Source organism: Asterias rubens, chromosome 3, assembly GCF_902459465.1.
Source record: "Asterias rubens chromosome 3, eAstRub1.3, whole genome shotgun sequence".
Taxonomy (NCBI): Eukaryota; Metazoa; Echinodermata; class Asteroidea; order Forcipulatida; family Asteriidae; genus Asterias; species Asterias rubens.
This window is the reverse complement of record NC_047064.1, coordinates 16,118,883-16,144,888: the sequence shown is the minus strand read 5'-3', so window position 1 is coordinate 16,144,888 and position 26,006 is coordinate 16,118,883. Positions and strand designations below refer to the sequence as shown.

The following is a 26,006-nucleotide window of genomic DNA, read 5'->3' as shown; positions in this document are numbered from 1 at the left end:
GATAAGGTTAAAAGATTAAAGACACTGGACATGTTTGGTAACTGTCAAAGACCAGTCTTCTCACTTGGTGTATCTCAACATAATGCACAAAATAACTAACCTGTCATCGAAGTTGCGAGATAATAGTAAGTGAAGAAAAAACACCCTTGTCACACAAAGTGGTGTGTGCTTAATTTGAGATGCTTGATGTCAGGACCTCAATATCTAATTCTGTGGTCTCGCAATCAAACTCGCGGAAAATTACTTCCTTCTCGAAAACTACGTTACTTCAGAGGGAACCGTTTCTCTCAATGTTTTATACTATCAGCAGCTCTCCATTGCTTGTTACCAAGTAACTTTTTATGCTAACAATCACTTTGAGCCATTTTAATACCAATAGTGTCCAATGCCTTTAAGGCCTGGAATTTGAGTTTTGAGAGGGCAAGTAACTGTCATTTTGCATTATTGCATTATTATTTGCATTATTTTGTATTGTTAAGTTTACACCGTTTGCATTAACCTGTGGACGAAGTATGCAAATATATTCACACCATCAAATAGTTATTTTTATAACTAACAATTTTGAACCAATTCACCTGACATCTTTAACATCTAGAAAAAAATCTGGGTAGTGTCATTTTGGGAGCCAATGCCCCTGTGGAAGTCCTGAAACTTCATGCGGGCAATGAAGGCGTTTGCCTCCATGCCTCATGGTCATTGCCTTGGTGCCCTTGAAATGCTCCAGTAGAATTTTACAATTTTCTCATAGGGTGCCCTTTACAAGGAGAAAATGCCTTGGTGTCCTTGCCCTTTAAAAAACGAAGCATACAGGCCTGCCTGTGTGTTACTTAGTGTAGTGTGCATTTTAGGTGACACAGCATTAAGTTTGACTATAGGCGAACCGAGGCAGCCAGACAGAAGTCGCGTGTGACTTTTGAGCAAGGGGTCAAAACACAGGTTTGCACAACCATCAATGAAGAGCCGACTTAATACTATAGCCAAACATTGAGTTGTTACAAAAAAAGCCCATAACTAATAAGTAGAGATTATTAGTGGTTTATTATCTGATAGAGATTATTTACTGACTGGATTATTCTATTTATATTAATATGATTGCCAGGTTGACTGAGGTTTGGGGAACAGGAAAGCTTGGCATTATAGGCCCCACTCATGGAGTAGAAAATCACCTTAGACTTCTTCTGGTTAGTTCATCCTGGTTAGTTCATACACACAGATCTTTGTTAAAGACACTGGACACTATTGGTAATTGTCAAAGACAAGTCTTCTCACTTGGTGTGTCTCAACATATGCATAAAATAACAAACCTGTGAAAATTTGAGCTCAATTGGTCATCAAAGTTGCGAGATAACAATGAAAGAAAAAAACACCCTTGTCATACGAAGTTGTGTGCTTTCAGATGCTTGATTTCGAGACCTCAAGTTCTAAATTTGAGGTCTCGAAATCAAATTCGTGGAAAATTACTTCTTTCTCGAAAACTAACTCACTTCAGATGGTACCGTTCCTCACAATGTTTTATACTATCAACCTCTCCATATTACTCGTTACAAGTAAGGTTTTATGCTAATAATTATTTTGAGTAAATACCAATAGTGTCCACTGCCTTTAAACACCTCAAGGAACTCTAAAATATTACAATGATTATGTTTGCACTAATCTCAACTGCTACTCATGCCTACATTCAGCAGGACATTAAGTATCTTTCTTTTTTACATGTTTATTTTAACAATGTACAATGTGCTAACTTTATTTTCGAACTAATACTTTTATAATTCTGGAAACTCATTGCTTGTATTATTCAAAATTGACTTATCTGACCGCAGTCTCGGGTGCTCCACTACAGAAGGCCAGTCCTTCTCTGGATGTCACCCTCTCTCATACATTTTGTACTGACCATTTATTCATTACGTATCTGTATGTATGATTGTATTAATGGAAATGAAACAAACAAACAAACAAACAACCAGCTACCAGTCTTGGACCAACCTGCTGCCAGCTGTGAACCATCCCTACACAGACAAATCAAGCCAGCCCTGGCCCACCCCTGGCCCGAGTGAGAATTAACAGGGCTGGTCCAGGGCTGGCTAAGGGGCACCCGGGCTGACTAAGGGGCACCTGGGCTGGCCAAGGGTGGGCAAGTTGTATCATGCCAGGCCTGGGCCAGTCCTGTTTGCCAGGTCTTGCCAGGGGGCGTAATGCTGGATGGGGGCGTAAAGCTGGCTGGGAAACAAACTCACCTTTCCATAATAGGGAAGCCCAGGCTTGTAGTGTTTCCTGGAGTCTTTGGAGAACTCCAGAGAGATAAGCTGCTTCTTGACGAGGCAAGACTCGTCCAAGGCCACGAAGACGTTGCCATCATCACTTGTAACACTCGCCTCGATGCGTACCACACCACGGAAATGGTCGCCCAAAGGTGAGGTGATCAGGTCACTTATACAGATGTTGAATCTGGCAATGCCATCAATCTAAGAAAAAAAGAAAAAAATTATAATAATAATAATAATAATAATGCATTTATAATGCGCCATCTATCTAGTGTACAAGACCCTATTCCGAGGCGCAGAACAAAAAACAATACATACAACAAAAAAGAAATGTAGAACATAATAAAAAATTATACAATGAATAATCTACTGTCAAGACATGTAATGAGCTAAGTGTAAAAGGATTTAAATAAATGAGTTTTCAGCAAGTTTTTAAACAATGGAAGAGAACTACAGCACCTGATGTTATTAGGTAAAGCGTTCCAAAGTTAAGAAGCACAAGCCGAAAAGGCACGATCGCCATACGATGAGGAAGTTCTAGGTATATTTAAAAAGGACTTAGCAGAAGAACGAAGAGTGCGAGAGGGGGCATAAGGTACAAGGAGATTTGCAATATAGGACGGAGTCAAGCCGATCTGAGATTTAAATGCAAAAAGTAGAAATTTGAATTGAATCCGTTGTCGAATGGAAAGCCAGTGAAGTTCCTGCAATATAGGTGTAATATGATCATGTTTTTTAGATTTTGTTAAAACACGAGCCGCAGCATTTTGTAAAAGTTGTAGTTTGTGAAGCTGGTGTTATGTAACTCCGTATAATAGTGAATTACCATTGTCAAGGCGAGAAGTGACCAAAGAATGGATGATAGTAGCAGCAGTTTTATGTGATAAGGTTTTCCGAATGGTATTTACAGTTCTTAAGTAATGATATGTCGATTGACAGATTCTGCTGACATGTTTATCCATGGACAGTGTGTTATCAAAAATAATTCCCAAATTATGAACGACAAAACTTTTTAAAGTTTACACAGTTTTCAGAGAAAGAATATAAATCGAGCCCCTAATTCTGAGACAAACTATATTGGCCGTCTCCCCTATATATTGTCAATTTTGTATGGAGCTGCCGAGTCTTTTGTAATTGAAGCGGCAGTAGAGGGATCACCTTCAAGGAACACGTTGCCTTGGATTGGACGACTTGGGCTCTTAAAATTTGTTTCTTGTTATGGGTGGGAAGACATGAAACGTAGAAAATAATGATCCACTTTAATATTATGCCTTGAAACTGTGTGTTTTTCTTTTTTATTTATTAAACTAAGAACAAGGTCTACCATATTGTTGAACCAAATTTTTAACTCAAAAAAATGGCGGCCCATTTCAGTTCATGAAGTAACAGGAAAACCACACAATTTGGGGCCATTTGTATGGATCATATTTTTAAAACATCTTCTAACCATACTCAATTAATAAAAAGGCTTTTAATGGCGAAAAGCGCCCAATGCAAAGCAACATGCCCCTTTAAGCACATTGCAACTTTTTTTTTCAAATATCAAGAAATAAACCAGAAGGGAAACTAACTGAGAACATTGTTACTTACATCCATGAACATGTAGTTATTTTGTCCAATGTATTCGCTGTAGTAACCGAGGCCATGCAGGTTCATATTGATGGAAACTTTCCCCCTCACTGGCTTTCCAAATACGTATCTGGAAAAAAAGCAAACAAATACCACAATATCAGTTTTCTTGAAAATGTAAAAAAACAGCATGTTTAAGAATTCACCGCAAATAAACCCAGTTTTGAAGTTGGCATTGGGCGTCACATTCCTATATGCAACAAAATATTTAGCAACACAAGATTGGACTCTGATTTATTATTTCAAACACACAATACATCTCCAGTTGTTGTGATCAACATTTACAAAGAAAACAAATCTTCCTTTTCTTGTTATCACATGAAGTACATTTGCCTTAAAAAGGGTGACCAATCTGCAACAAGAGCGAAAAAGATAAACAGTTACTTCTTCTGTTTCGACAAAAAAAGTACATATAATAAACTGGGGCACCATTTCAAGCTGTGTGCACCTCCATAAAGGTCACCTTGATTAAATCCAATAATAGTCTAATGACCCACATTGAATACACAGAAACTAATAAAAGAACCATGTATAAAAAAACATGATGAAGGGAATAGGAGTCCCCCCCCCCCCCCCCCCTCTGTCCTTGAGGGAACTGTTCCAAGGAACTCCACATGCCCCTGGCTGTCATCTCAGAATAATTGATGCTTTCCAAGATGCTTGGGACAGGTGCGCTCGGATGGGGCATATTGGCCCATCATTTTAAACCCCCAAAAGGATGTGGTCTACTTAAGTATCAAAAGTACTAAAACAGAGCATAAACTAGGAAGACCCTATAATGGGCTGTATATAGAGCTGTTGGCAATGAACAACTGTGTAGCCATAGCCAATGAAATAGCAGCTCTGCCCCCCCCCCCCCCCTCGCCCCTTACACCATCAGCAAGACAATTTGAAGTTATATTTGTGTGTATTTGAAAGGGCTTCTAGATGACAGAGAGCCAAAGCCAAAGCCATACTGGAAGCTTCAGCCAAAGCCAGAACCGAAGCCACAATCTACAAACATTGGGTGCCTTGAAATATGCCTTATATATGTTTGGTTTGCGGTAACACCATGTGTGTATCTTCTTGCCAGGTAGAACTGTCCTTTTTTCAACTACTGCCGCGGAGTAGATTTATCGGGTGTTCAGGACACTTCTCAGTTCTAAAAAGAACTGTCCTGCTTTTTAACTATTACCCGGGATTCGGGAAGATGGTCTAGAAAATAGGCTGGGACTACTACTTCAGCTTGTAGGATCGCAGAGTCAGTTCTTAAGTTGGTCTCAAATATGCCTTGTTGCTAACTATACATTTTTTTGTTGGCATTTCTCACTCCACGATAACACGAGCAAAGAGCAACAGCCTTGCCAGAGCCAGACCCTATTCATACCCAACACTGTTCCTGCTCTGATCAACCATGGAGCTGTGGATCATCAGGAATTACTTCCATAAAAATAAAAGACCACTCAGGTACTACCATGTTTTAGGTGGATGCTAGAACAAGCGACATTGAATTAAGATTTGCAATTTGATTAAAAATAACTTGTCACTAAATAATGTCTGTTTTTTTAAAAGTCTGTTTGTTCTTAATCAGGTGACCGCAGTGATTTGACCAAGCATTATAAGTGGGAGGGGAGGGACACCAACTTGCACAAAAAAAATCAATTGCTTAGCCAATAAAACTGGACACGTCTGAAAACCCTCTTTCAAGATGTACAAACAATTACATAAATGTTGCCTGTCCCTGGAGCAATCCACGCAAGAGACAAAGACAACACAGGGTTATGGGTGGGGGACAACAACTGAGAGTCCCATTGGGTCCAACACAATGAACTCAACCAGGGGCAACCAAACAGCTTTGAACTTTGCGAGACCTTTTCAAGATCAATGTTCAACGTCTGTCTCGGATCACTAAGAGACCTTCTTTTATTCCCTTTTATGTCTTTGAATGCAGTCGTTGACAGATGCATCCCAGGTTTTTGTATGATTAGAGATAAATTACAAATCCATATACACTGGATGATATGATAGGAGAGATTTAGAACCAAAGTGCAAACTGATAAAGACATCAGGATGGGATTATGTATGTGATATATCCATCATTAGTTTATACCCATCGCCACATCACTGGCAACTCATCTTGGGTTTGGTTTTCCCATTTTAAATGGATGGTAAAGATTTTTGTAATTACTTGGTAAAAGAGCACTGGTCGAGAGTTGTTGATATTATAAATCATTGTTAGAACAACACCATTTGGGGTAATGTCGCTTTTATATAATAGGGGTATTTTTTCAAAAGATAAAAAGCTGTGTAAGTTTCAACTATAAGCAAACTTTATAAGCATTTTTCAGGCCAGTATGCTTCGTTCCTGAAAGGGCAAGGGCACCAAGGAATTTTATCCTTGAAAGGGCACCCTATGAGGAAATTGTCAATTTCTACTGAAGTGTTTCAAGGGCACCACTGCAATGATCTTCGTTGGCTCAGTGTGAAGTATCAGGCATGCTTTCTCCTTCAACTTTACAGGAGTCTTGTTGTATACCAACAAAAAACGAACTGGTCAAACCTGTTTTGTATAAATCATCTTTTATGGACTTCACTGCTCAGTGACCTTTGCACACTTTAGGTAGAATAAAGTAATATCAGTTACAAATCAACTTAAAGGCCACTAAAGCCTTAAAAACAGCAACAAATTTGCTTAAAACCTCACTTTTAGTGAACAAAAAATCAGTGACAATCCTAAAAAATATATGATCTTCTCCAATAATCTCAATAAGACAAATATTTTTGAAATATTATTGTAAACATGTAAGAGATATTTAAGCATTATAATAACAACCAAGAGGGGAAAAAGTTATAGAAAAAAAATGCGAAAGGCACCTTTATTTCTTACCTTGCTTTAACTACGGCTGTTGTACACTTGGTTACATCTGCTATGTAGCTGGGTGGGTCAATTAGTACCTCAAATCTGGGTAAAACTGAAAAGAAATTAGTCCAAAGGTTATCATATTATCAGACTGTGCACAAAACAGTTACTTGTTCTTGTAATTTTGTCATACATTGTCAACTGAAACAAGGACAAAAGGCCAAAATTCAAAAGATTCACAAAGGTCAAAGGTAACAATTCAATCAACTTTATACTCCCCAAGGAGCTCAGATGGTTTAAGGAATAAATAAAATAGCCCAATGACCAGGGGTAATACTGTTGGAAGTGCTTTGAGACGCCCTTCGGGTATTGTAAAGCGTTATACACAAACCGATTATTATTAAAGGCAGTGGACACTATTGGTAATTACTCAAAATAATTATTAGCATAAAAACTTACTTGGTAACGAGTTATGGGGAGCTGTTGATAGTACAAAACGTTGTGAGAAACAGCTCCCTCTAGTCTAAAGTAACATAGTTTTCAAGAAAGAAGAAATTTTCCAGGCATTTGATTTTGGGACCTCAGAATTAGATTTTGAGGTCTTGAAATCAAGCATCTAAAAGCGCACAACTTCGTGTGACAGGGGTGTTTTTTCTTTCATTATTATCTCGCAACTTCGACGACCAATTGAGCTCAAATTTTCACAGGTTTGTTATTTGTTTACATATGTTGAGATACACCAAGTGAGAATACTGGTCTTTGACAATACCAATAGTGTCCAGTGTCTTTAAGTTTTGAAGGAAAGAAAAAGTTCCTAAAAGCTAATGTAACACACCCTCCCTTAATTCTTAGGGTGACTTTTCACTCTCAGCAACAAAGAAACAGAAAAACTGACAGCAACACATGTCAACATCAAGGACATGTTTGTGGTTGCAAATGTCAGAAGCAGTTTGTGATTGCAGTAACAGTCGTCTACTGCGATTAACTTTGAAAGTACTGCCTGAAATAGATGACCCAATGTGTGAGGTACATCATCTCCAATATGGCCACACATCACTGAGTCTTGTAGACACCTTGAACGAGGCAACACCATTTATTGGTTTTTCTGTGGATAAAGTGTTGATGTATCATCTGTGTGTACTTCTCAGAAAGGGGGGGGGTCTTAGGGGTCTGCACCAAACCTTTTCTAAGGAAACTGTTTCTAAGTTTGGAGAGAATTCTTTTTTGCTCACAGTCTTTTCTAAATCGGGAACCCAGATGTTACATTAATTCTTGATATTTAAGGTCATACCGATACTGCCAGTGACAATAAACCACCTACATGGCCGCACAAGGTTGTCAGAAACCATTCATTTCGGAGCAGTGGGGAAGTCTGTTGGAAGGGAGCTAAGATTTGTGTTCAATGCAAACTAAAAGATTAGAGAAGAGAGTCCATGGGCATGGTATTCCCAAGAAGGAAATTGACATGTGGTTGAAACATTGTGTTTATTTCTTTGCAAAAGAGCGCTATGGCAGTCTACAAAATGAGTGGTTTTCCTGCTTTAACAGTAGGAGAGTACAAGGTGTTTGAGTGATGTGTGATATGTGCTCATCTTTTTAAAGACACTGGTCATATTCCAGTGGTGTTGGGGGGGGGGGGGGCACGGACCATTCCTAAGTCAAAACACCAGGGCAATATATGTCCCACAACCCCCCCCCCCCCACAACAAGACTTTAGACCAATATGCCCTCAATGTACATTCAACCTAGTGACACATTGTTTGTTTCTAATAACACAAACACTTTTAGAGGGGGGTAACAGAAAAAGGGTTTCCTTGAAAATTAACAAAGGAAATGAACTGCATCCACTAGAAAATTGACGAGCAGCACAGGCAACTAAGGGATTCATTGGATGTTTGTAATAGTTGTGTTAGAACGAGGGAGAATTTATTGCACATAGTCCTTGTTTGGGCGTCGCTTTGGTGTGTCAGCGAGTCTCATTCCCCGTCTATCCCAATTTTGGATAATGGAGACCGATTCGTTTAAAGACTTGTTTTTTCCCTGTTTTCCCAGGAAAATAAGCTCAACACCATTTTGAAGTGTTCAGATCAAAACAAATTAGTTTTGAAAATACAGCTTATGTTTCATTTTTTATTATATTGTTGATAACATTTTCTCTGCAGGGTAAAGTTTTTTTTCTTGTTTTTTTTTCCGAAAAAGTTGTTTCACAATAATAAAGGAGAAAAAGGGTTCAGAAAATGTGTTGTTACCTTAAAATCAACATTATCATGTTTCATTTCGACAACACAAGTTGCTACACAAACACATACTGTTCTGCAACATGATACAAGATTTCCTGCTGTTTCAAACCACAAAACGAAAATCAAATCTACAAAATTCAATTTGGTGCCAAACAATGTTGTCTACAAAGTTAGCGTACAATGTTGTTTGTTCTCATTTCACTGGAGTCAACTCTCGCTATAACAAGGTCACTGGGACTTGCCAAAGACCTCTTTATAACTGGAACATTGTTATAAGAGGACAGCAAAACCAAAGAAGCACAAAGCAGAAATGAAATTCGGGACTTCAGAATGGGCTCTTTATAAGCAGAACCTTTTCTTAAAGGGTCTGTGATTGGTACTTTTTGTAGAGCACAATACAATGTCCACCAATTTACATCAAACTCACACAGTTTGAAAATATTGATGGTAGATTAAAACAAATATTTGCTGAGAAATGAGTAAAACATCTCACAGAAATAAGTTTCGCCTCTAAAGACGAACATTATTTTATGTAAAATGTATTTTCGCGACATTGTTTTACTCATTTCTCATAGACTCCAGCACCTCAGCTAGTATTATTTTTAAGGTAAGCTTTCTATTATCATTATCTTCAAATGGTGTAAGTTTTATGTAAATATGTGGACATTGTGTTTTGTGTACGAGAACTGACTGTTAGTTGTTGTTTTGGTTCCATTCTCACCAGATACCCTCTTTCAAACCTGCAACATATGCTTCACTAGGTTTACTCAATACCAGCAGAGATTTCCCTGTAACATTTTATACGTTTCCTGGTACTAAACAACCCAAGGAACTTACCATATTTGTTGACCTCAAATGTTTTATTATAAGTGTGGCCTTGAACTTCTGCATAAATAGACCACTCTCCAAGCATTGGCTGATCTGACAGTGGAAAGCTGGAGTTGATAATACCTGTGAAAAAAACAAGATTATACATTGTCAAGTTCTCGAAGAGTTATAGTTTAAAGACACTGGACACCTTTTGTGATTGTCAAAGACCAGTATTCTCACTTGGTGTATATTCCAACATATTATGCATAAAATAAGAAATCTGTGAAAATTTGACTCATTTGGTCATCGAAGTTGCAAGAGAATAATGACAGAAAAATACACCATTGTTGCTCAAAAATGTGTGTGCTTTCAGATTGCCCAAAAAAGGCTTCAGGCCTGAAGTCCTGTTACCTCTTTCTCAAAAACTACATTACTTCAGAGGGAGTCATTTCTCACAATGTTTTATACTATCAAGAGCTCTCCTTTGCTCGTTAACAAGTAAGTTTTTACAACTATTTTGAGTAATTACCAACACTACAGTGTCCATGTGTCTTTAAATATAGCCAGTGCTTTTCCAATGCCTGGGAATTTAGTTTGCCTTGAAGCAAAAGAAAATGAAAGCCATAATAACATGCCTTTATACAAAGCATGTTTACTCTGTGCAGGTGTTAGAAGCTGATGAATTAAGTGACTTTGAAGCTTTGCAAAATGTGGTAAACAATTTTAAGTCTGGGTCGTAAATCAGAGTGGATACAACAATTTTTATGCATCTTGACAATGTGAGCTCTTTTATGAAAGGAGTGTTGGTTCTCAGTAACAACACTACGCAATTTCTTTTCAAACCCCCCAAAAACTTGGTCTTCCGAGGAAAGGGATTTTATGACATTATGAGAAGTTTGTATAAAAAAAGGAAAGAAAAGTCAATGAGGTAAGCATGACAACCATGATGCTTGAAGGAAAAATCTCATCAAGCACGGTACATGGAGTAAAAATTCTGAGATGCTTTTGAAGGAACTTCTCCTCTTCTTCTGAAATCCTTCTTATAAAGAATCTGCAAATACTCCATTAGGACTGAAAAAAATGAACAATCTTAATCAGGAAGAGTTGATACTTCCAACCATAGAAAAAGGACCATCCAAATACTCTATGATCCAACCAAGGCCTAAACATGAACTCAACTCACATACCTACAGAAGCATATCTAGGCAAACAACATCTGTAAAGGGCTGAAAGGGTCGTAGGTCAGGCAAGAGCTCACTTTTGTATATAAACAATTATGTAAACAATATGAGTGGTAGGTCTTTTATTTCCCCCTTGAGCGGATCTTATAACATTCTTAAAACCCCTCCAGGAAGTGAAGACGTCATAACTGCAGAAGAGGGCACAAGATGGACGCTTATGGCAGCCCCACAGGTCGAGTATCTACCCTTGCCACAAAAACAAAATAAACGTCCCCAGTGATTTGTGTCCCGTATTGTTTTCGAACAGGTCATGTAAACCATGAAGCTATGTGTAAACAAAGAACCCATTGTGTTTATGCAATATACACTTCAAGAGGATTTGTAGCGTTGTTTGAGTCAAGTGGATAATGGTGGAATTTGGATTTCAGAAAGGAGAGGAGAAGCTCCTTCGGAAGTGTTTCAAGAATTGTTATGCCATTTGAAAGTACTGTGCTTGAAATTTTACCTTCAAGCATCATGGTCGGCATGCTCTTACCCCATTGACTTTCTTCCTCTTTTTAATAAAAATTCCTCATATAAGTCATTAAATTCCTTTCTCCCTGACAGTGCAAAGCTTCCCATCTTATGATTCTTACTTACATATCCTGTTACACTTGAATTCTTCTTTTAATGTATTTTCTAAGAGGTAAGCTCCAATGACCAACAAGGCTTCAAAGACCAACTTCAGACAAAATCAAATTCGAATTGAGCCCTTCATAGTACAATTTTTGCTCTAAAAACCGATCACATCTCTTACCCCCGTGAAATACAGCCCTGGGGGAGGCCCCGGGACGTTTTTACCCCATGGATATCCATGCACACTTTCACACTGTTTTCAAAACCACTTCGTTTTCAAAACCACTTCTTACACCTTCTCCAGAGCAGTGTCGGCTATTCCCTGGTATATGCCAATTTGCTGGAGCACTTACCTGGGGGGGGGGGGGGGGGGCAGACTGGGGGTAAACGATTCAGGCCGGATACTTATCTGGTCAATGCCTTGGTGCCCCCATCAACTGTAGTACAAGAGAAAGGGGCGGCAGAGAGACCGGGGTAAACGATTCAGGCCGGATACTTAACCTGGTCAATACCTTGGTGCCCCCGTATACTGTAGTACAAGAGAGGGTTATCCTCTTTCTTTCCGCTGACTCTTTACATCTCAAAGAGGCCCAGTGTTTTAGGGACTAAATCTTCCTCACCTCTGCCAAAGAGATATTCTTGGTGTGCGACCTTTGCATTAAACTCTTCTGAGTTTAATGGAAAATCGTAAACACCTCCTCCATGCAAACAAAGTCAGGATGGAGTAGAAAAACAATCTCCTGAGCAAATTAACCATAACCCCTGAACAGAAAAAGGTCATGTTTACATTGACCTAGATTACTATGCTTCAACACGACCCCTAGGCTCTGGACAACAGAATGTCCCCCACCAACGACCTCATCAGAAAAGTACAGGACCTGTCTCTTTACAGCCAAGAACATCCGGCAAACTTGCCTTTTCAAACATAGTCATCAATAACCAAAAGTAATTAAGGAAGTCCATTACGAAAACATTCTGGCGCCTCAAAATACAGTGCAAGCATTATTTTATTGTTCATCCATGGAGGTTTGCAGTGGCATAGGAACACTTTATAAAAGCTCTAAAATGAGCTGTAATACTTAAAACTTTGCATACTGGTTTATACATTTTAAGCAAAAAACGATTGGGGTATACCTGTCACAGTGATGGAGAGTGCATTTTGGCTAGTAACAAATTTTCGCTAAGCAAGAGATTTCTGTGCTCTAGAAGTTTTTATAAAACAAGCCCTGCCAGAGATTGTCATCAGATGCCTGGAACACAGTAACTGCAGACTGAAATATAAAATTTTCAACCCTAGTTTCTGTCATGAGTTTTTAGCCCCTTTCACATGAGAGCAATTTATGCGGGTCTCTTGCTAAATTGTAGCGTGGTTGAATTTTGTTACAAAATTTACCTCGTATGCAAGAACAACAATGTTTTCTACTGTCCAAGTTCTCTTGCAAAATATTGTCAAACATTTTGAAACTTAGCAAGGGACCCCAGTTAAATTGCTGTCGTGTGAGTAGCACTTTTGACATAATCCTTGGGAAAAATATACTCACCACAACACAACGGTTGCAGTTTCCTCCACTGTATCATTCTTGAACCTTGAGGATCTACAACATAGGCCAGCATCTTAGAAAGGAGAGAGAAACATAAAGAGATACTGACAAGAGAGTAGACATTTAAGGAACACGTTGCCTTGGATCGGTCGAGTTGGTCTTTGAAAAGCATTTGTAACCATTTGTTATAAAATACATATGATTAGAAAGATATTTTAAAAGTAGAATATAATGATCCACACAAGTATCACTCGAAATTGCGTGGTTTTCCTTTTACCTCGTCGACAAACACGGTCGGCCATTAATATGGAAGTCAATTTAATTAGTATTTCTGCAAGGTATCCGAAAAATCAGCTAAAGGTTTATATCTAAACAGGCTGAGGTGTTTAGCTAGCTTAAAAATGAGTTGTCTTACCGGTTCATTCTTGGGTCTGAGATCTGGCCCAGTCAGGATAAAGTTGATTAAAACTAAAGGAGAAAAAATTACACATAGATGTCATTGGATAATTTAATCGTTCACAGAGAAGAACCAACAACTTGGAAGCTATTAATTTAGCTAATTAAGTTAAAGTCTTGCTAGTGTTTTGTGTTATAAAAGTGATTCATATTAAGAAATATCTTAGAGGAAATGCTAATAAGTCCACAAAAATTTTGACATCACAATCGGATTAATTTCCATGTGTTGGGATTACTTGTTATATGTAACACATAAAAACAAAAAAAGTGTTTGTACATTACATAGGCCCTAATAAATAAAATACATTCATAATGTGATTGTTTTCTAAAGCAAACAAACAATTTGGCTGAATGTTGTTCATGGTTATGGCCAAGGAACGAGACTTAAATCACATATTATTCACTGACATTGACAACCTATCGCAGTTAAACAGTGTAAATGAGCACCAGTGAAATGAGGGATATCTGCTTACTATCTACTGAAGATAGCAACAAGTTGTTAACGGTCTCAACAAACTGGGGGGGAGCCTTATAAGCAAGCAACTGACTCAGTTGAACGTAATTTACGACCAAAGTATGAAGACTCAAAGTATCAAATCACTGGAATTGACACATAATCGATGTATAACTTTGTAAAATAAGGGATATCTGCTATCTTCTGAAGATAGCAAAGATAACTCTTCACTGAAGTTGACTAAATAGGCATACACATGAAAGTGTTGTAACAAACTGGGTCCCTTATTGCAAGCAACTGACTCAGCTGAAGGTAATTTATTACTTAGGAAAACGGACTCCAAACACAGAATCATTGAAATTGACATAATTGAAGCTAAAGTAAATGAGGGAAATTTGGTATCTATAATGGTACACCCTTAGGTAGATTTTTTTTTATCTCCAATCTCAATAAACTTGAGTGTCTTGCAAACAGCTAACTCGTCTGGATCTAATTTATGACAAACGCACATAGCACAGAATCACTGACTTCGACATTAAACTGCAAATTAATTTTGTAGATATCTGGTAAAGGTATTAATTCCGAACTGATTTTAACAACACAAAATTATATCAAATTTTTGTTTTACCCTCCCTTACACCGATGTGTTTTAGCACTGTATACTCAGTACTGCATACTCAGCACTGTATATTACTCTCCCAGTACTCTCTCGAGTTCCGTGAATAATCCCATTCGAGCCTGTGATTTTTTTCAGCACAGAACTTGTGAAAATATACAGTAACCAGTAATAGCACACATCTGTGTATAATAATATATGGGTAATCAAAATCAATATTCTTTATCCCCAATGCAAAATTCTACACCTCTTAAAGAAACAAAATGTTTCAATTTTTAAGAAACCGAGGTACCCTTCTAGAAACTCTTCTAAACCCCCACTGTGCCCTTAAAACTCCTGTAGGAAAGAGGATCCTATGGGTACACCTACCTCGTTGAGATGGTTTATATACTGGCTTATCTGTTTGAATAAACACCGAAGTGCCCTTGTCCACGACGTCCAATTCTGTGGAGTTTTTGAAGTGGTAGCCGGTGGAACCACTCTCGCAGTTACCGCAAACTTCAAGTGTTACTTTCCCTCTTACGTCACGGGGTACCTGAAACAATTCAACCCATCCAAATTGCGGTCATCTTTTTTTTGTTCAATCGAGCGCAAATAAACAATACTCTGCACCACACATCGTTTTTTTTAATCCGTCTGTGTGTAGAGGAAAAGGTAACTGGAAAGTGCATTTTATAACAAAGGCCTGTACATAACAAAGCTGACTTGTGTATTCTTTACCCCACCGTTATTGTTTTCCAAAGACGCACAGCGTCAAACATTTTCTTAAAGACTCTGGACACTATTGGTAATTGTCAAAGACCAGTCTTCTCACTTGATGTATCTCAACATATGCATAAAATAACAAACCTGTGAAAATTTGAATTCAAATGGTTGTCGAAGTTGCGAGATAATAATGAAAGAAAAAACACCCTTGTCACACGAAGTTGTGTGCTTTCATATGCTTGATTTCGAGACCTCAAATTCTAAATTTAAGGTCTCGAAATCAAATTCATTGAAAAAATGTCTTCTTTCTCGAAAACTACTTCACTTCAGAGGGAGCCGTTTCTCACAATGTTTTGTACTATCAACCTCTCCTCACCAAGTAAGGTTTTATGCTAATAAATATTTTGAGTAATTACCAATAGTGTCCACTGCCTTTAAAAGGCACTGAACACTGAAATGTGTTTTGTTTCTCTACTTGATTTGAATCGTGGAGGAAGAAAAAATAAATGTATTCCTCCGTGATTGTATCAGAGAAGGATGGGTCCATGCCTGTAAATGATGACAATGCAAGTTCAAGTTTCTGGCCTACACCAGTTTACCGTTCTCATGAAGCTTGGTTAATTATTTAAAGACACTGGACATACCTTTGGTTATTTCCAAAGACAGGTATGCCCACACTTGGCGTATCCCAACATATACAAGTCTGTGTAAACTTGGACTCAATTGAACAGCGAAAATGCAGAAAAATAATGATCTCATAACACCCTTGTTGCGCACAAATTTTAAGATGCCTGAGTAGAGCTTCAGGCCTAAAATCCTTCATGGATTCAAATATAATAGTGAGAAAAAAATTCCCTTTTTCAAAAACTACGCTACTTTAGAGTGAGTCATTTCTCATTATGGGTGCGTTCGTTTAGCTTCCCTGGGTCGACCCCGGTGTGTGGCGGTTTTTTTTCTCCAGGACGAACGCACCCAATGATTTACACTATCAACAGCTCTCCGTTGCTGTTAGTTTTTAGGCTGATATATTATATATTTTGAGTGATTACCAAACGTGTCCAGTGCCTTCAGTCACATCAAAAAGTCTATCTGCGTTGTGATTCTTGTAGGGGATGTGTAGGTCAAAATGGTTGAACTACATGCGAAAATCTATACACGTATTTTCCCCTCGAATTAAAGAGCTTTTGAGTCACAGCAAACCTCGAATTGGGGGACCTTCTCTGTATCCGTTTGGTTCGGAACGAAATGGGGTCTCGGAAGATGCGAATGGTTTTATACTCATCGAGGGCAACTTTGCTAGTGATAAGGGTAGCTAGCAAGGGGCCCATCACCGCGAGCTGATGTTTCATCAAGCAAAAAAACACTGACGCGTTGATTTGTTATTCTGTTTTCTTTGCAACCTTCACAAAAACAAACGATTCACGTCATTTTTAGTCCGCCATCACTTTTCATTCTTGGCTATTTTTGGAAGCTTCTTTTTATACTCATCACGGCACCAACCGGGCCAACTTTAAACAACACAAACAAGGAATACTCATTACAGTGGCTACCTGCGGTGAGCCCATGGAAAACGCTTTCGATTCCCACTAACCTCTTGTTCCAATTACCCTTTTTGTTGGGAAGGGGGGGGGGGCGTGGAGAAATATTGGTTTGCATTTATACAATGAAACTTGGTTTAAATAGTCCTTGGTCCATCCAGTATAGAGAAGGACAACGAACATTGCTCTATGGTTCCAGTGACGCATTGACTAACGGAGGGCACGTATAAGATACTCACAAAATGTTTATAACAAAAGCCCGGACCATTTAGATTCTTATAGCTTCGACCCAAATAAGAAAAACAAAAGTTTAAGGGACGTTGACACCACTCCACTAAAACGTGGCCCGGGGGTGGTGTGACAGCAGCGTTTGTAGGGGTAAAAACATCGCCATCCTTTGATGATCGCAAAACACCCCGCAGGTAGTGGGAAATGTGCCAAGGATGGTCATTTAAAAAACTCAATAGTTTTACTCTCTCAATAGTTTAAGCGCCGCTGACTGTCAGCAAACATCGTCATGTTTGACCGATCGCTCTGATGATCACTAAACACCCCGAAAGTAGTGGGAAATGGCCAAGAATTATACCTCATTTAAAAACTCTCTCTTCCACATAATTTTTACTGAAGAACCGTTTAAGCGCCGCTGATTGCCAGCAAACATCGTCCTGTTTGACTTGCAGGGGGTGTCACAAAAGAATGGCCTTTCAAGCCAACGGCCCAGGGTGGTGGTGTTTTGTTGGGAAGAGATTCGGGTGAGTGTGGGGGAAAAAAATCTCTCTCTTGAGACGTGACCAGGAAACGAAAGGAAGAATTGAAAAGGGGGCTCTTTGTCCGGGGAAGAGGTGACCCTTCAATGGGACTCCATTTTGACAATGAAGTGTTTTCGGAAACTTTACAACGACGTCATCAGCAGGGCTTTCTTAAAACAGGCTCTCACAAGTAAATTAAACGAATGAAGGCAACTTCAGTTAGCCTTGCTCTATGTGGTGGACTTGAAATAAGACCAAACAAAAAATTGAACAAGATGTTTTGCTCTTGGTTATGGCCTTTTGAATTATCCTTTTTTTTCTTCTAAAACTTGAGTTATAAACTTTGCTAACTTGGGTTAAAATAATTTGATAACTTGGTTTGTTGGTTTGTTTGTTTGTTTGTTTGTTTGTTTTGCTAACATGAGTTGATTATTTTGCTAACTTGAGTAAACAATTTTACTAACTTGAGTTAACAATTTTGCTAACTTGCTTAAGTTAATCATTTTGCTTACCTGAAGAGTGAGCTTCCCTTTACCTGTGTATACATATAAAGATACAAATTATTTGGTATTAGTGTTACATCAGCCAAGACAATAAACAAAATAGTCAAGAGTATTTTATTAGAAAAAGTTAGCGATTTGTAATTCTATTGTATTATGTTTTATTCCTAACTGGAACACACCCCGTAACCCTGGGGAGGGTAACAATATTATACAAACAAAATATAGTTAATGAATAAGTCATACGGAAAGGAATTTTACTTAGAACAAAAAAGCAAATTATCACACAGTTTGATTATCTTGTAAATAAAAAGACGTACTTGGCAACGCAAATAATAATAGCTTCGTCGGGAGTGTCCATCAAAAACTTAAATCATCTGTGCTTATCTCGATTGTCAAATCAAATATAGCAATCGATTGCTAACGAACATTTTTTTCTCGCATATTATTACAGTAGCTATACTGGATATGAGGCCACGATGCAACTGCGTCGGTTATTTCCCAAGATATCTTGTTTCATTTGCATGTAATGTCAAACTGTATTCCATCGTAATGATTTCCTTTTCCAAATAAAAGTGATCGCAAGACAGGCAAGTTGCATTCTCTGAAAAAAAAGTATAGAACTCGTTCCAGCTTGATTGTTCTTTCTCATGGAAGGAAATGAAGCATCTAAAAAAAGGACAGATTAACTATTCCAAAACATTCTTTAGGCAAGGATTCGGTTGTGTGTAGTACTAAATGAGAAGCCACGTGCCAAGCAATACTTTTTGAGTTCTTTATTTTGCGCGCTCGAAATAATGATTACGTATTTCGCGTGCACGAGTCGCGTATGAGCACACGAAACAAAACAAGTAATGACTAATTAGTCTGCTCTCTTTTAAGCAAGGTTGCTGGGTCGGGCAAATTATCTCTGTCATGAACATTGTTTTAAGAGGACAGCAAAACCAAGAAACACAAAGCAGAAATGAGATTCAGGACTTCAGAATGTACTCTTTATAAACAGAACTATGTAAATTTTTCTCTTGTTTTAGCGATGGTTGACTGCTATAAAAGATAATTCCGTGAGTATACAAATATTTCACATTACAGTAAGGTACATTCTAAAAAAAAAATCGTAGACAGTGACACTCATTTAACAAAACATCAACAGGAAGTGAAGAAGATTAGGTACAACACGTTATAAAACATTTTGTTTGACAGTGACACTCATTTCACAAAATGCATGTCAACAGGTAATAATACAGGTTTAGATTTAGGATATAGGTTTTTGGAGAAATAGTTCAATTCACGAAAATAATAATCATCTCAATTCGTACACTCACACAGTCCAACATTCTCGTCCATTCTTAAATATTGTGCGACGAGGGATCTAATAGTTTAAGGATATAGACTGATCCGCTCCACGAGGCATCGTACCATCCAAAAGGTCAATGTCACGGGGCAAGGGGAGGCCCAGTCATTCTCTCCAGCGATCTGACATGAACCGACAGCTGAGAGGCTCTCTGAACTCCCAGTACCCGCTACATGTAACAGAATACAGGCCCTTTATCCCAAGGTAAAAAAAAAACCACCCCAGAAAAAATAAATAGACTGCTGAGTTGCCACGGCAATATTACGAACACTTCTTGAACTTTGCGCGCAGAGAGAGTCGGGGTCTTGGGTCTTGGTGCGTTGATCGCGGGAAAATAAGAGACTATTACTAATCATAGCCCAAGATGTATCGAGCTCGCTGGTGGGGGAGGAAAACCTTTATGAGGATACAAAAAACCTTGCTTATACTAGTACTACCGCGGAGTAGATTTTGGGAATTCGGGAGACTTCTCAGCTCTGACTAAAGAACTGTCCTGCTTTTTAACTACTACCAGGGCGGAAGGTAGAAAATCGGCCGGGACTACTATTTTTAGTGAATCTTCACTTCAGTGGAGTGAGTTCTACCATTTCTACCTCCATGGTTCTGCATTGTTCTTAACGGTTCGACATTGCTCCATGCTCTAGTCATCGTCATGAGACAGTTCTCGAAATCTACCTGGCAAGTAGATACACGCACATGGTGTTTATCGCAAACCAAATATACATTGATACACATCACCATGCAATGCCTCAAACTCCCATTATGTCAAAAGCAGGGAACGATTTCATCCCGCAAATTTGCACAGCAAAATATATATATACCAAACATATTTATGCTAGCTTAATACTAATTTCGAGTAGTAATGATTTGTTTTAATTAGCGACCGAATTAGATATTGTGTGTAGCATTTTACAAGGGAAATCGTTCACTGTAAAAGATCCGTAAAAAAAAGACCAAACAAGATCATACGCAACGTGTAACGTTGGGTATCGTCCTTGGATTCTTGAGTAGGTCTTCAATGCACATGCACATGTACATGTAATTTTACCTCATGGTGTACAGAGTGATAGACCCCACAGCTGCCAAGAACCCGACTTTAATACGATTATTTCCACAGAAACGAGCCGATACCCTTGACAAAAAAAAGACACGGCCCATGGGGGTATTTAGTACGACCATGGTACGACGTACAGGAACATAGCAGCAACCTTGCTCGTGGAGGCTACCTCTCCATGCTCCGGTAGGACCGGAGAAAGTATCGCATCATCATCCCCCCTGACCACCGACTCAGTTTATTTATTTATCCACACGAAGTGGTCGGATTAATTCTTCATTCTTGTGTGTGTATAAATACTGAAAGTGTATTCGTTGTTTGGATTTATCCACACGCAACAATGGATAAGGGCTTCCGCTGCTAGAATTTAAGTATTATTATGATCAGTTTGGACACGTCTTTTTAACACGTTTGTTTCTCTACCACCATGGTGTTTCCAAGCTGTGGTGGGTCTGTTATGGTTCTTTTATTATGGACACTTTGATCATTCACGATAAAAAGAGAAACCCCACATCACAATCACGGCCTAATCTGGGGGAATTACATAAGCTCAAATCCTACTGTTCCCCGTTTCCTGATTTACAAAGTAGCCACAAAAAAAGGTTTCAGACCCCCTCTTGAAAAGGCTTGAAAAGGTGCACCGTGCCTGGCTGTAGTAGTAACAGGCAAAGCCGATTACCAAGTGTGTTGTTGGTGATGGGGTCCCAATTCAAAGTGATGGGAACATTTCTACCTCCATGACGTTGCATAACCATTGTCCTCCCTTTGCTACACTTTAACACTGTTTGACAATGTCTTGTATCTTTACTTTCACACACAAAATATATAACGAACCTAGTGGCCTGAGGTTTCGTCCCTTCATGTAATAAGTTTCGTCCACCAATGTTACATAGCAAGAATATTAGACTGAACTTAATTAGTGCACACTGAATGCTTATATCTTTGAGTAGCAAATCTTGATTTTTGAGTAGCAATTGAAACATTTTGTATATCATTTTGCTCCACTATAAACAAGGAAAATCGTCGAAAGAACGGTGCCAAACAAAACCTGAAATGACCGAAAAAATTATGCTCTTTCAAAAACATTAATTGTAGTATCTTTCTATCTATTGAAAAAGATGGGAGCCTCGATATGTTTTAGATAAAATAGCAAAACGTGCGACGTTCGCCTGTAACTATGGGCTCAACTTTCATACAGCTGCTAAGCACACAAAAAAATGCTCACCAAAATAAGGCGTCCAGCCAAACTACCATATTATCACAAGTACAATTTATGACTGATTAGTGATATCCTGCTCGTTTTTTGCTTAGCAGAGTGAAATTTGTCCCTGTTATCAGAGAGCAGGAAACCCCACGGTCGTTTGCAATGGACTCATTTATAAACCTCTGCTCAAATCAAATTCAGTGTAATAAGGATTGGAAAACGAAGATATTTCCAAGATGTTAAAGTTGTCCAAGATAATATACAAGATGTCCTTACCCATGATGACTCGTTCGTCCGAGGCCACCGTCTTGTTTTTGAAGACTAATGTGGCGCGAACCGCCATGGGCTCACTGGGTTCAAAGATGGTGACACTGATTTGTTCCGCCATACTGGGCCGGAAAAACTCCGGGTGTGCGACGAGGTAACCCCTGTTGTGGGAAGAACAAAATATATACACAAATAAGAGATTTTTTTTTTAACTTAAAGGCACTGGACACTATTGGTAAATACTCAAAACAATTATTATCATAAAAACATACTTTGTGCAATTGAGAGCTGTTGATAGTTCAAAACATTGTGAGAAAAGGTTCCCTCTGAAGTAAGGTGTTTTTTGAGAAAGAGGTAATTTCTCACTCAAATAATAAAAGCTTTCAACTGAAGCCTTTTATTGTGCATCTGAAAGCACACAAAGTAATGCAACAAGTGTCTTTTCTTTCATTATTCTCGTGCAACTTTGATGAACAAATTGAGCCAAAATTGTTCACAGGTTTGTTATTTTATGTATATGCCTTTTAGATGGGACTCTTTCGTAATAATCAGTGTGGTGGTGGCGGTGACGTTTTGTATAATATAGGCTTTGTACTGTGGACAGCGGACTTTTTCGTCATGTAGATTGTCATGCCCGAGAGTGATGGGTAGGCATTGTTCGATCTGTCACCTGATATTTCGGTGGTAACGTATTATGCAAAAACCCAATGATTATGAATTCAGAACTTATTATACAATATTGACCTCAAATCAAACTGCTCTGCATGCAATAGTGTCATGTTGTTCCCTGCATTAAAGGCATTCTATAGCAACATTGGTACATTCTCAGAATAATTGTTAGCATAAAAACGTACTTGGTAACGAGCAATTTCGAGCTGTTGATAGTTAAAACAGTGAGAGAAACTGTTCCCTCTGAAGTATAGTTTTTGAGAAAGAGGTAATTCCTTCAGAGTTCAGCTGAAGTAGTATGCATCTAAAAGCACACAAAGTAATGCAACAACGGTGTCTTTTCTTTCATTATTCTCTCGCATATTCGATGACCAACTGAGCCCACACTTTCTCAGGTTTGTTATTACACAAAGTGAGAATACTGGTCTTTTTGGCAATTACAGAACGTGTCCAGTGCCTTTTATGAAAACTGTTTTGCAACACCAGAGATTGTGTTGACTGTCAGTCTAAACCATAGCTTCATGGTTTCACCTTGGTAGCATCATTAAAATGGGAAGAAAATGGGATGGCTACAAAATAGTACAATGTGCTATACTGCAACTTACGGGTATCAGCCTTCAATGTTTGATGAAGTGATGTTAAATGCAATAGGAAGTCTCTATGGTTCATTTGCCAAAACACACACTCACGTAAAGCAAATGTTTATGTTCTTTTTCTTATCAGGGCCGGATTTAAAACGGAATTTCCGGGAAATAATTTAAAAAGCCGGGAATATTTGCCGGTGATTTGTGACAGAAAAGGGCAATCTGGGCTGTTATTTCGGTTCGTGTGGAAGTTTGGCTGAGCTGAGGCTAAAAAGGAAATACTGGAGCATGTGTGAAAAGTAAAAATTTAGGTTTATGGAACCAAGTTATAATAATAAAACAAAACGTATAGGCCCTAAGTTTAAAGGTAGTGGACACTTACGTAAAGGAAGTGGACACTATCCTTGGTAATTACTCAAAATAATTATTGTCATAAAACCTCACTTGGTAACGAGTAATGGGGAGAGGTTGATAGTAAAAAAAAACATTTTGAGAAACGGCTCCCTCTGAAGTGACGTATTGTTTGAAAAAGAAGTAATTTTACACGAATTTGAATTCGAGAGCTCAAGTTTAGAATTTGAGGTCTCGAAATCAAGCATTTAAAAAGCTTTTCAGGTTGGGTGCAGTTGTGTCTATTGCAACTTAGAAGATTGGAACTAAGTTAATTATCAACAACAACCAACCTATGATGATGTAACGTTACATTTTGTAAATGGGGAGGGAAAACAATTTTCAAGACTTATCTTATCTGTCATGTCTGCCCTGGCAATGATAATGTAAGTTGACAAAATGGTTTACCTTCAATTCAAGAACTGAACCAAATAATGGATATGTCAGACCGAGAGAGGAAACTGGACTTCCCAGCATCCTGTCATTTTATGCACAGATCATGATTCTGCATTGCATTCGGAATGGAAATGCAAAGTGCAGCAACAACTGCTTCTCCTTGGAACATGTGGATTAATTGTTAACGCTTAAAAATACACAGCTATTTTTAGTTAGCAAAACTATTTGCCAGGTTGCGTCTTAATGTCTTTTTTGATGAGCAAAACATGGCAACCATTTTCAGAACTTGTTTTTCGATAATGAAAAAAATATATAATGGAATAATGTCGTTTGTGTTAGTTTATTATGAAATGTTTGAAAATCAATTCTGCTGTGGCCTGGTTCCAAAATCAGTGACCAACTATCTGCTGGAACACAACAATTATAACATACACCCAGAACACAAAACAGTCTATTCACACTTTGTAATTAAAAATAAGAAAATACTGACGGCATACTTACTCATTTGCATAAACAAAATCCAACACAACACAGGCAAGAAATATCAACGCTAATTGTCCGGGTCTCATTCCTTTTAACTCCATTGTGGTTAGGTTAAAAACAATTCCCTCTCGGTGTTGAGATAGTTTATAAGTTATATGAAGGGTACGAAAGTCCACAACACCATCCGTCGATTGTAGTCGTACGCAAACTACCAAAGATAATGTCAGAGCTTCAACAAAAACCTGACGTGCGTTGATGATAAGACTCTCTATATTCTAAAGTTCAATTTTCGCGGCCTCTCTCGGTCAAACTAGGGGTGCAGGAACATGCCCTAAGTAGTACCGAGCGACAACCCAAGAGACCCCTTGTGGAAGTGTCTTGCGTCCCCCGTAAAATGACGAGTTCAGCCCCGGCAACCGTGCCTTCGCTGTTGTGTGGTCGACGGTCCGGGAATAGCTCCCTAAAAGCAGTTCGTCAGACTTCACCGTTGTACTTGGATATGAGTTACTTCACACTGCTGCTGAAGATAAATCACAAATCACTTTTCAGTGAGGTACCGGCATGGATAGCACACTGCCACTGTCAGCACAAGCTCTTGTTATGTTGCGTTCCTTTAGTTTGCTGTCCACTGAATGTCTGGGAAGAAGTGCTGTCGATATCGTCAGCCATGGAGTTCATTAAAACAATGACAAAAAGCTGTAGGCACTGACCCAAACTGCCTCTTAGTGGCCGTGTGATGACGGTAAATTTCCTCTCTGTTTCCAAGTCCGGCGTAGCGTTGTCAAAAATCAGAGATTGTACGACAATCCACCTTTTATTTGGGCTTAAATACACTGTATTTTAATAGCCTCGACGGAAAGAGCTTCGTTCACCACCGCACTAAACAGGGGTGCTGTTGTCAATAAGGGATCACACACACTGTGGATGGCTTATTGTCCCCTATTGCACTTGTTGCAAACTGAGCATGTATGAAAGCCCGTTACATATGCGGTGGTGTACACAAACCCGCTCAACAGTGTATTGCTGCATACCCATCATGCTTTGCTAAAAGAGTTTGCCAATTGCCTCTTTGGAAATTGGGCATGCTTCTGTGTCTGACTGTGTTATGATAGTCGTGGACAGCAACTTTTTGTCTTCAATGTACACGAATGGCTCCTCTGCGAGGTGCAGCAGACCGGGGGATTTCTGTGAATTAACAATACAAAAAAAAACATAAGTAAATCAGCTGTTTGAAAACTTTAAAAATAAAAACACCGGACACTTTTGGTAATTGTCAAAGACCAGTCTTCTCACTTGGTGTATCTCAACATAATAATTATGCATAAAATAACAAACCTGTGGAAATTTCAGTACAATTTGGTCGTCGAAGTTGCGAGATGAAAGAAAAAACACCCTTGTCACACGAAGTTGTGTGCTTTCAGATGCTTTAATTCGAGACCTCAAATCTAAGTCTGAGGTCTCCAAAGCAAATTCG

At 38.6% G+C, this 26,006-nt stretch overlaps 1 protein-coding gene across 2 annotated transcripts in view; it reads right to left on the bottom strand.

Annotated features, from left to right (window-relative positions):
* The window catches only part of LOC117287720 (C3 and PZP-like alpha-2-macroglobulin domain-containing protein 8), a 60,155-nt gene extending 34,470 nt beyond the window's left edge, over positions 1–25,685 (bottom strand). For both annotated transcript variants that reach the window (XM_033768219.1, XM_033768220.1), the window contains exons 1-10: positions 24,551–25,685; positions 22,020–22,171; positions 18,147–18,169; positions 15,012–15,177; positions 13,532–13,584; positions 13,117–13,189; positions 9,807–9,920; positions 6,757–6,841; positions 3,852–3,960; positions 2,235–2,462 (exon numbers count right to left, since the gene is read on the bottom strand). In XM_033768219.1, coding sequence (XP_033624110.1) covers positions 2,235–2,462; positions 3,852–3,960; positions 6,757–6,841; positions 9,807–9,920; positions 13,117–13,189; positions 13,532–13,584; positions 15,012–15,177; positions 18,147–18,169; positions 22,020–22,171; positions 24,551–24,633 — 1,086 coding nt within the window. In that variant the 5' untranslated portion in view covers positions 24,634–25,685. The remainder of the gene's footprint in view (positions 1–2,234; positions 2,463–3,851; positions 3,961–6,756; positions 6,842–9,806; positions 9,921–13,116; positions 13,190–13,531; positions 13,585–15,011; positions 15,178–18,146; positions 18,170–22,019; positions 22,172–24,550) is intronic.
* Positions 25,686–26,006: the final 321 nt, after the last annotated feature.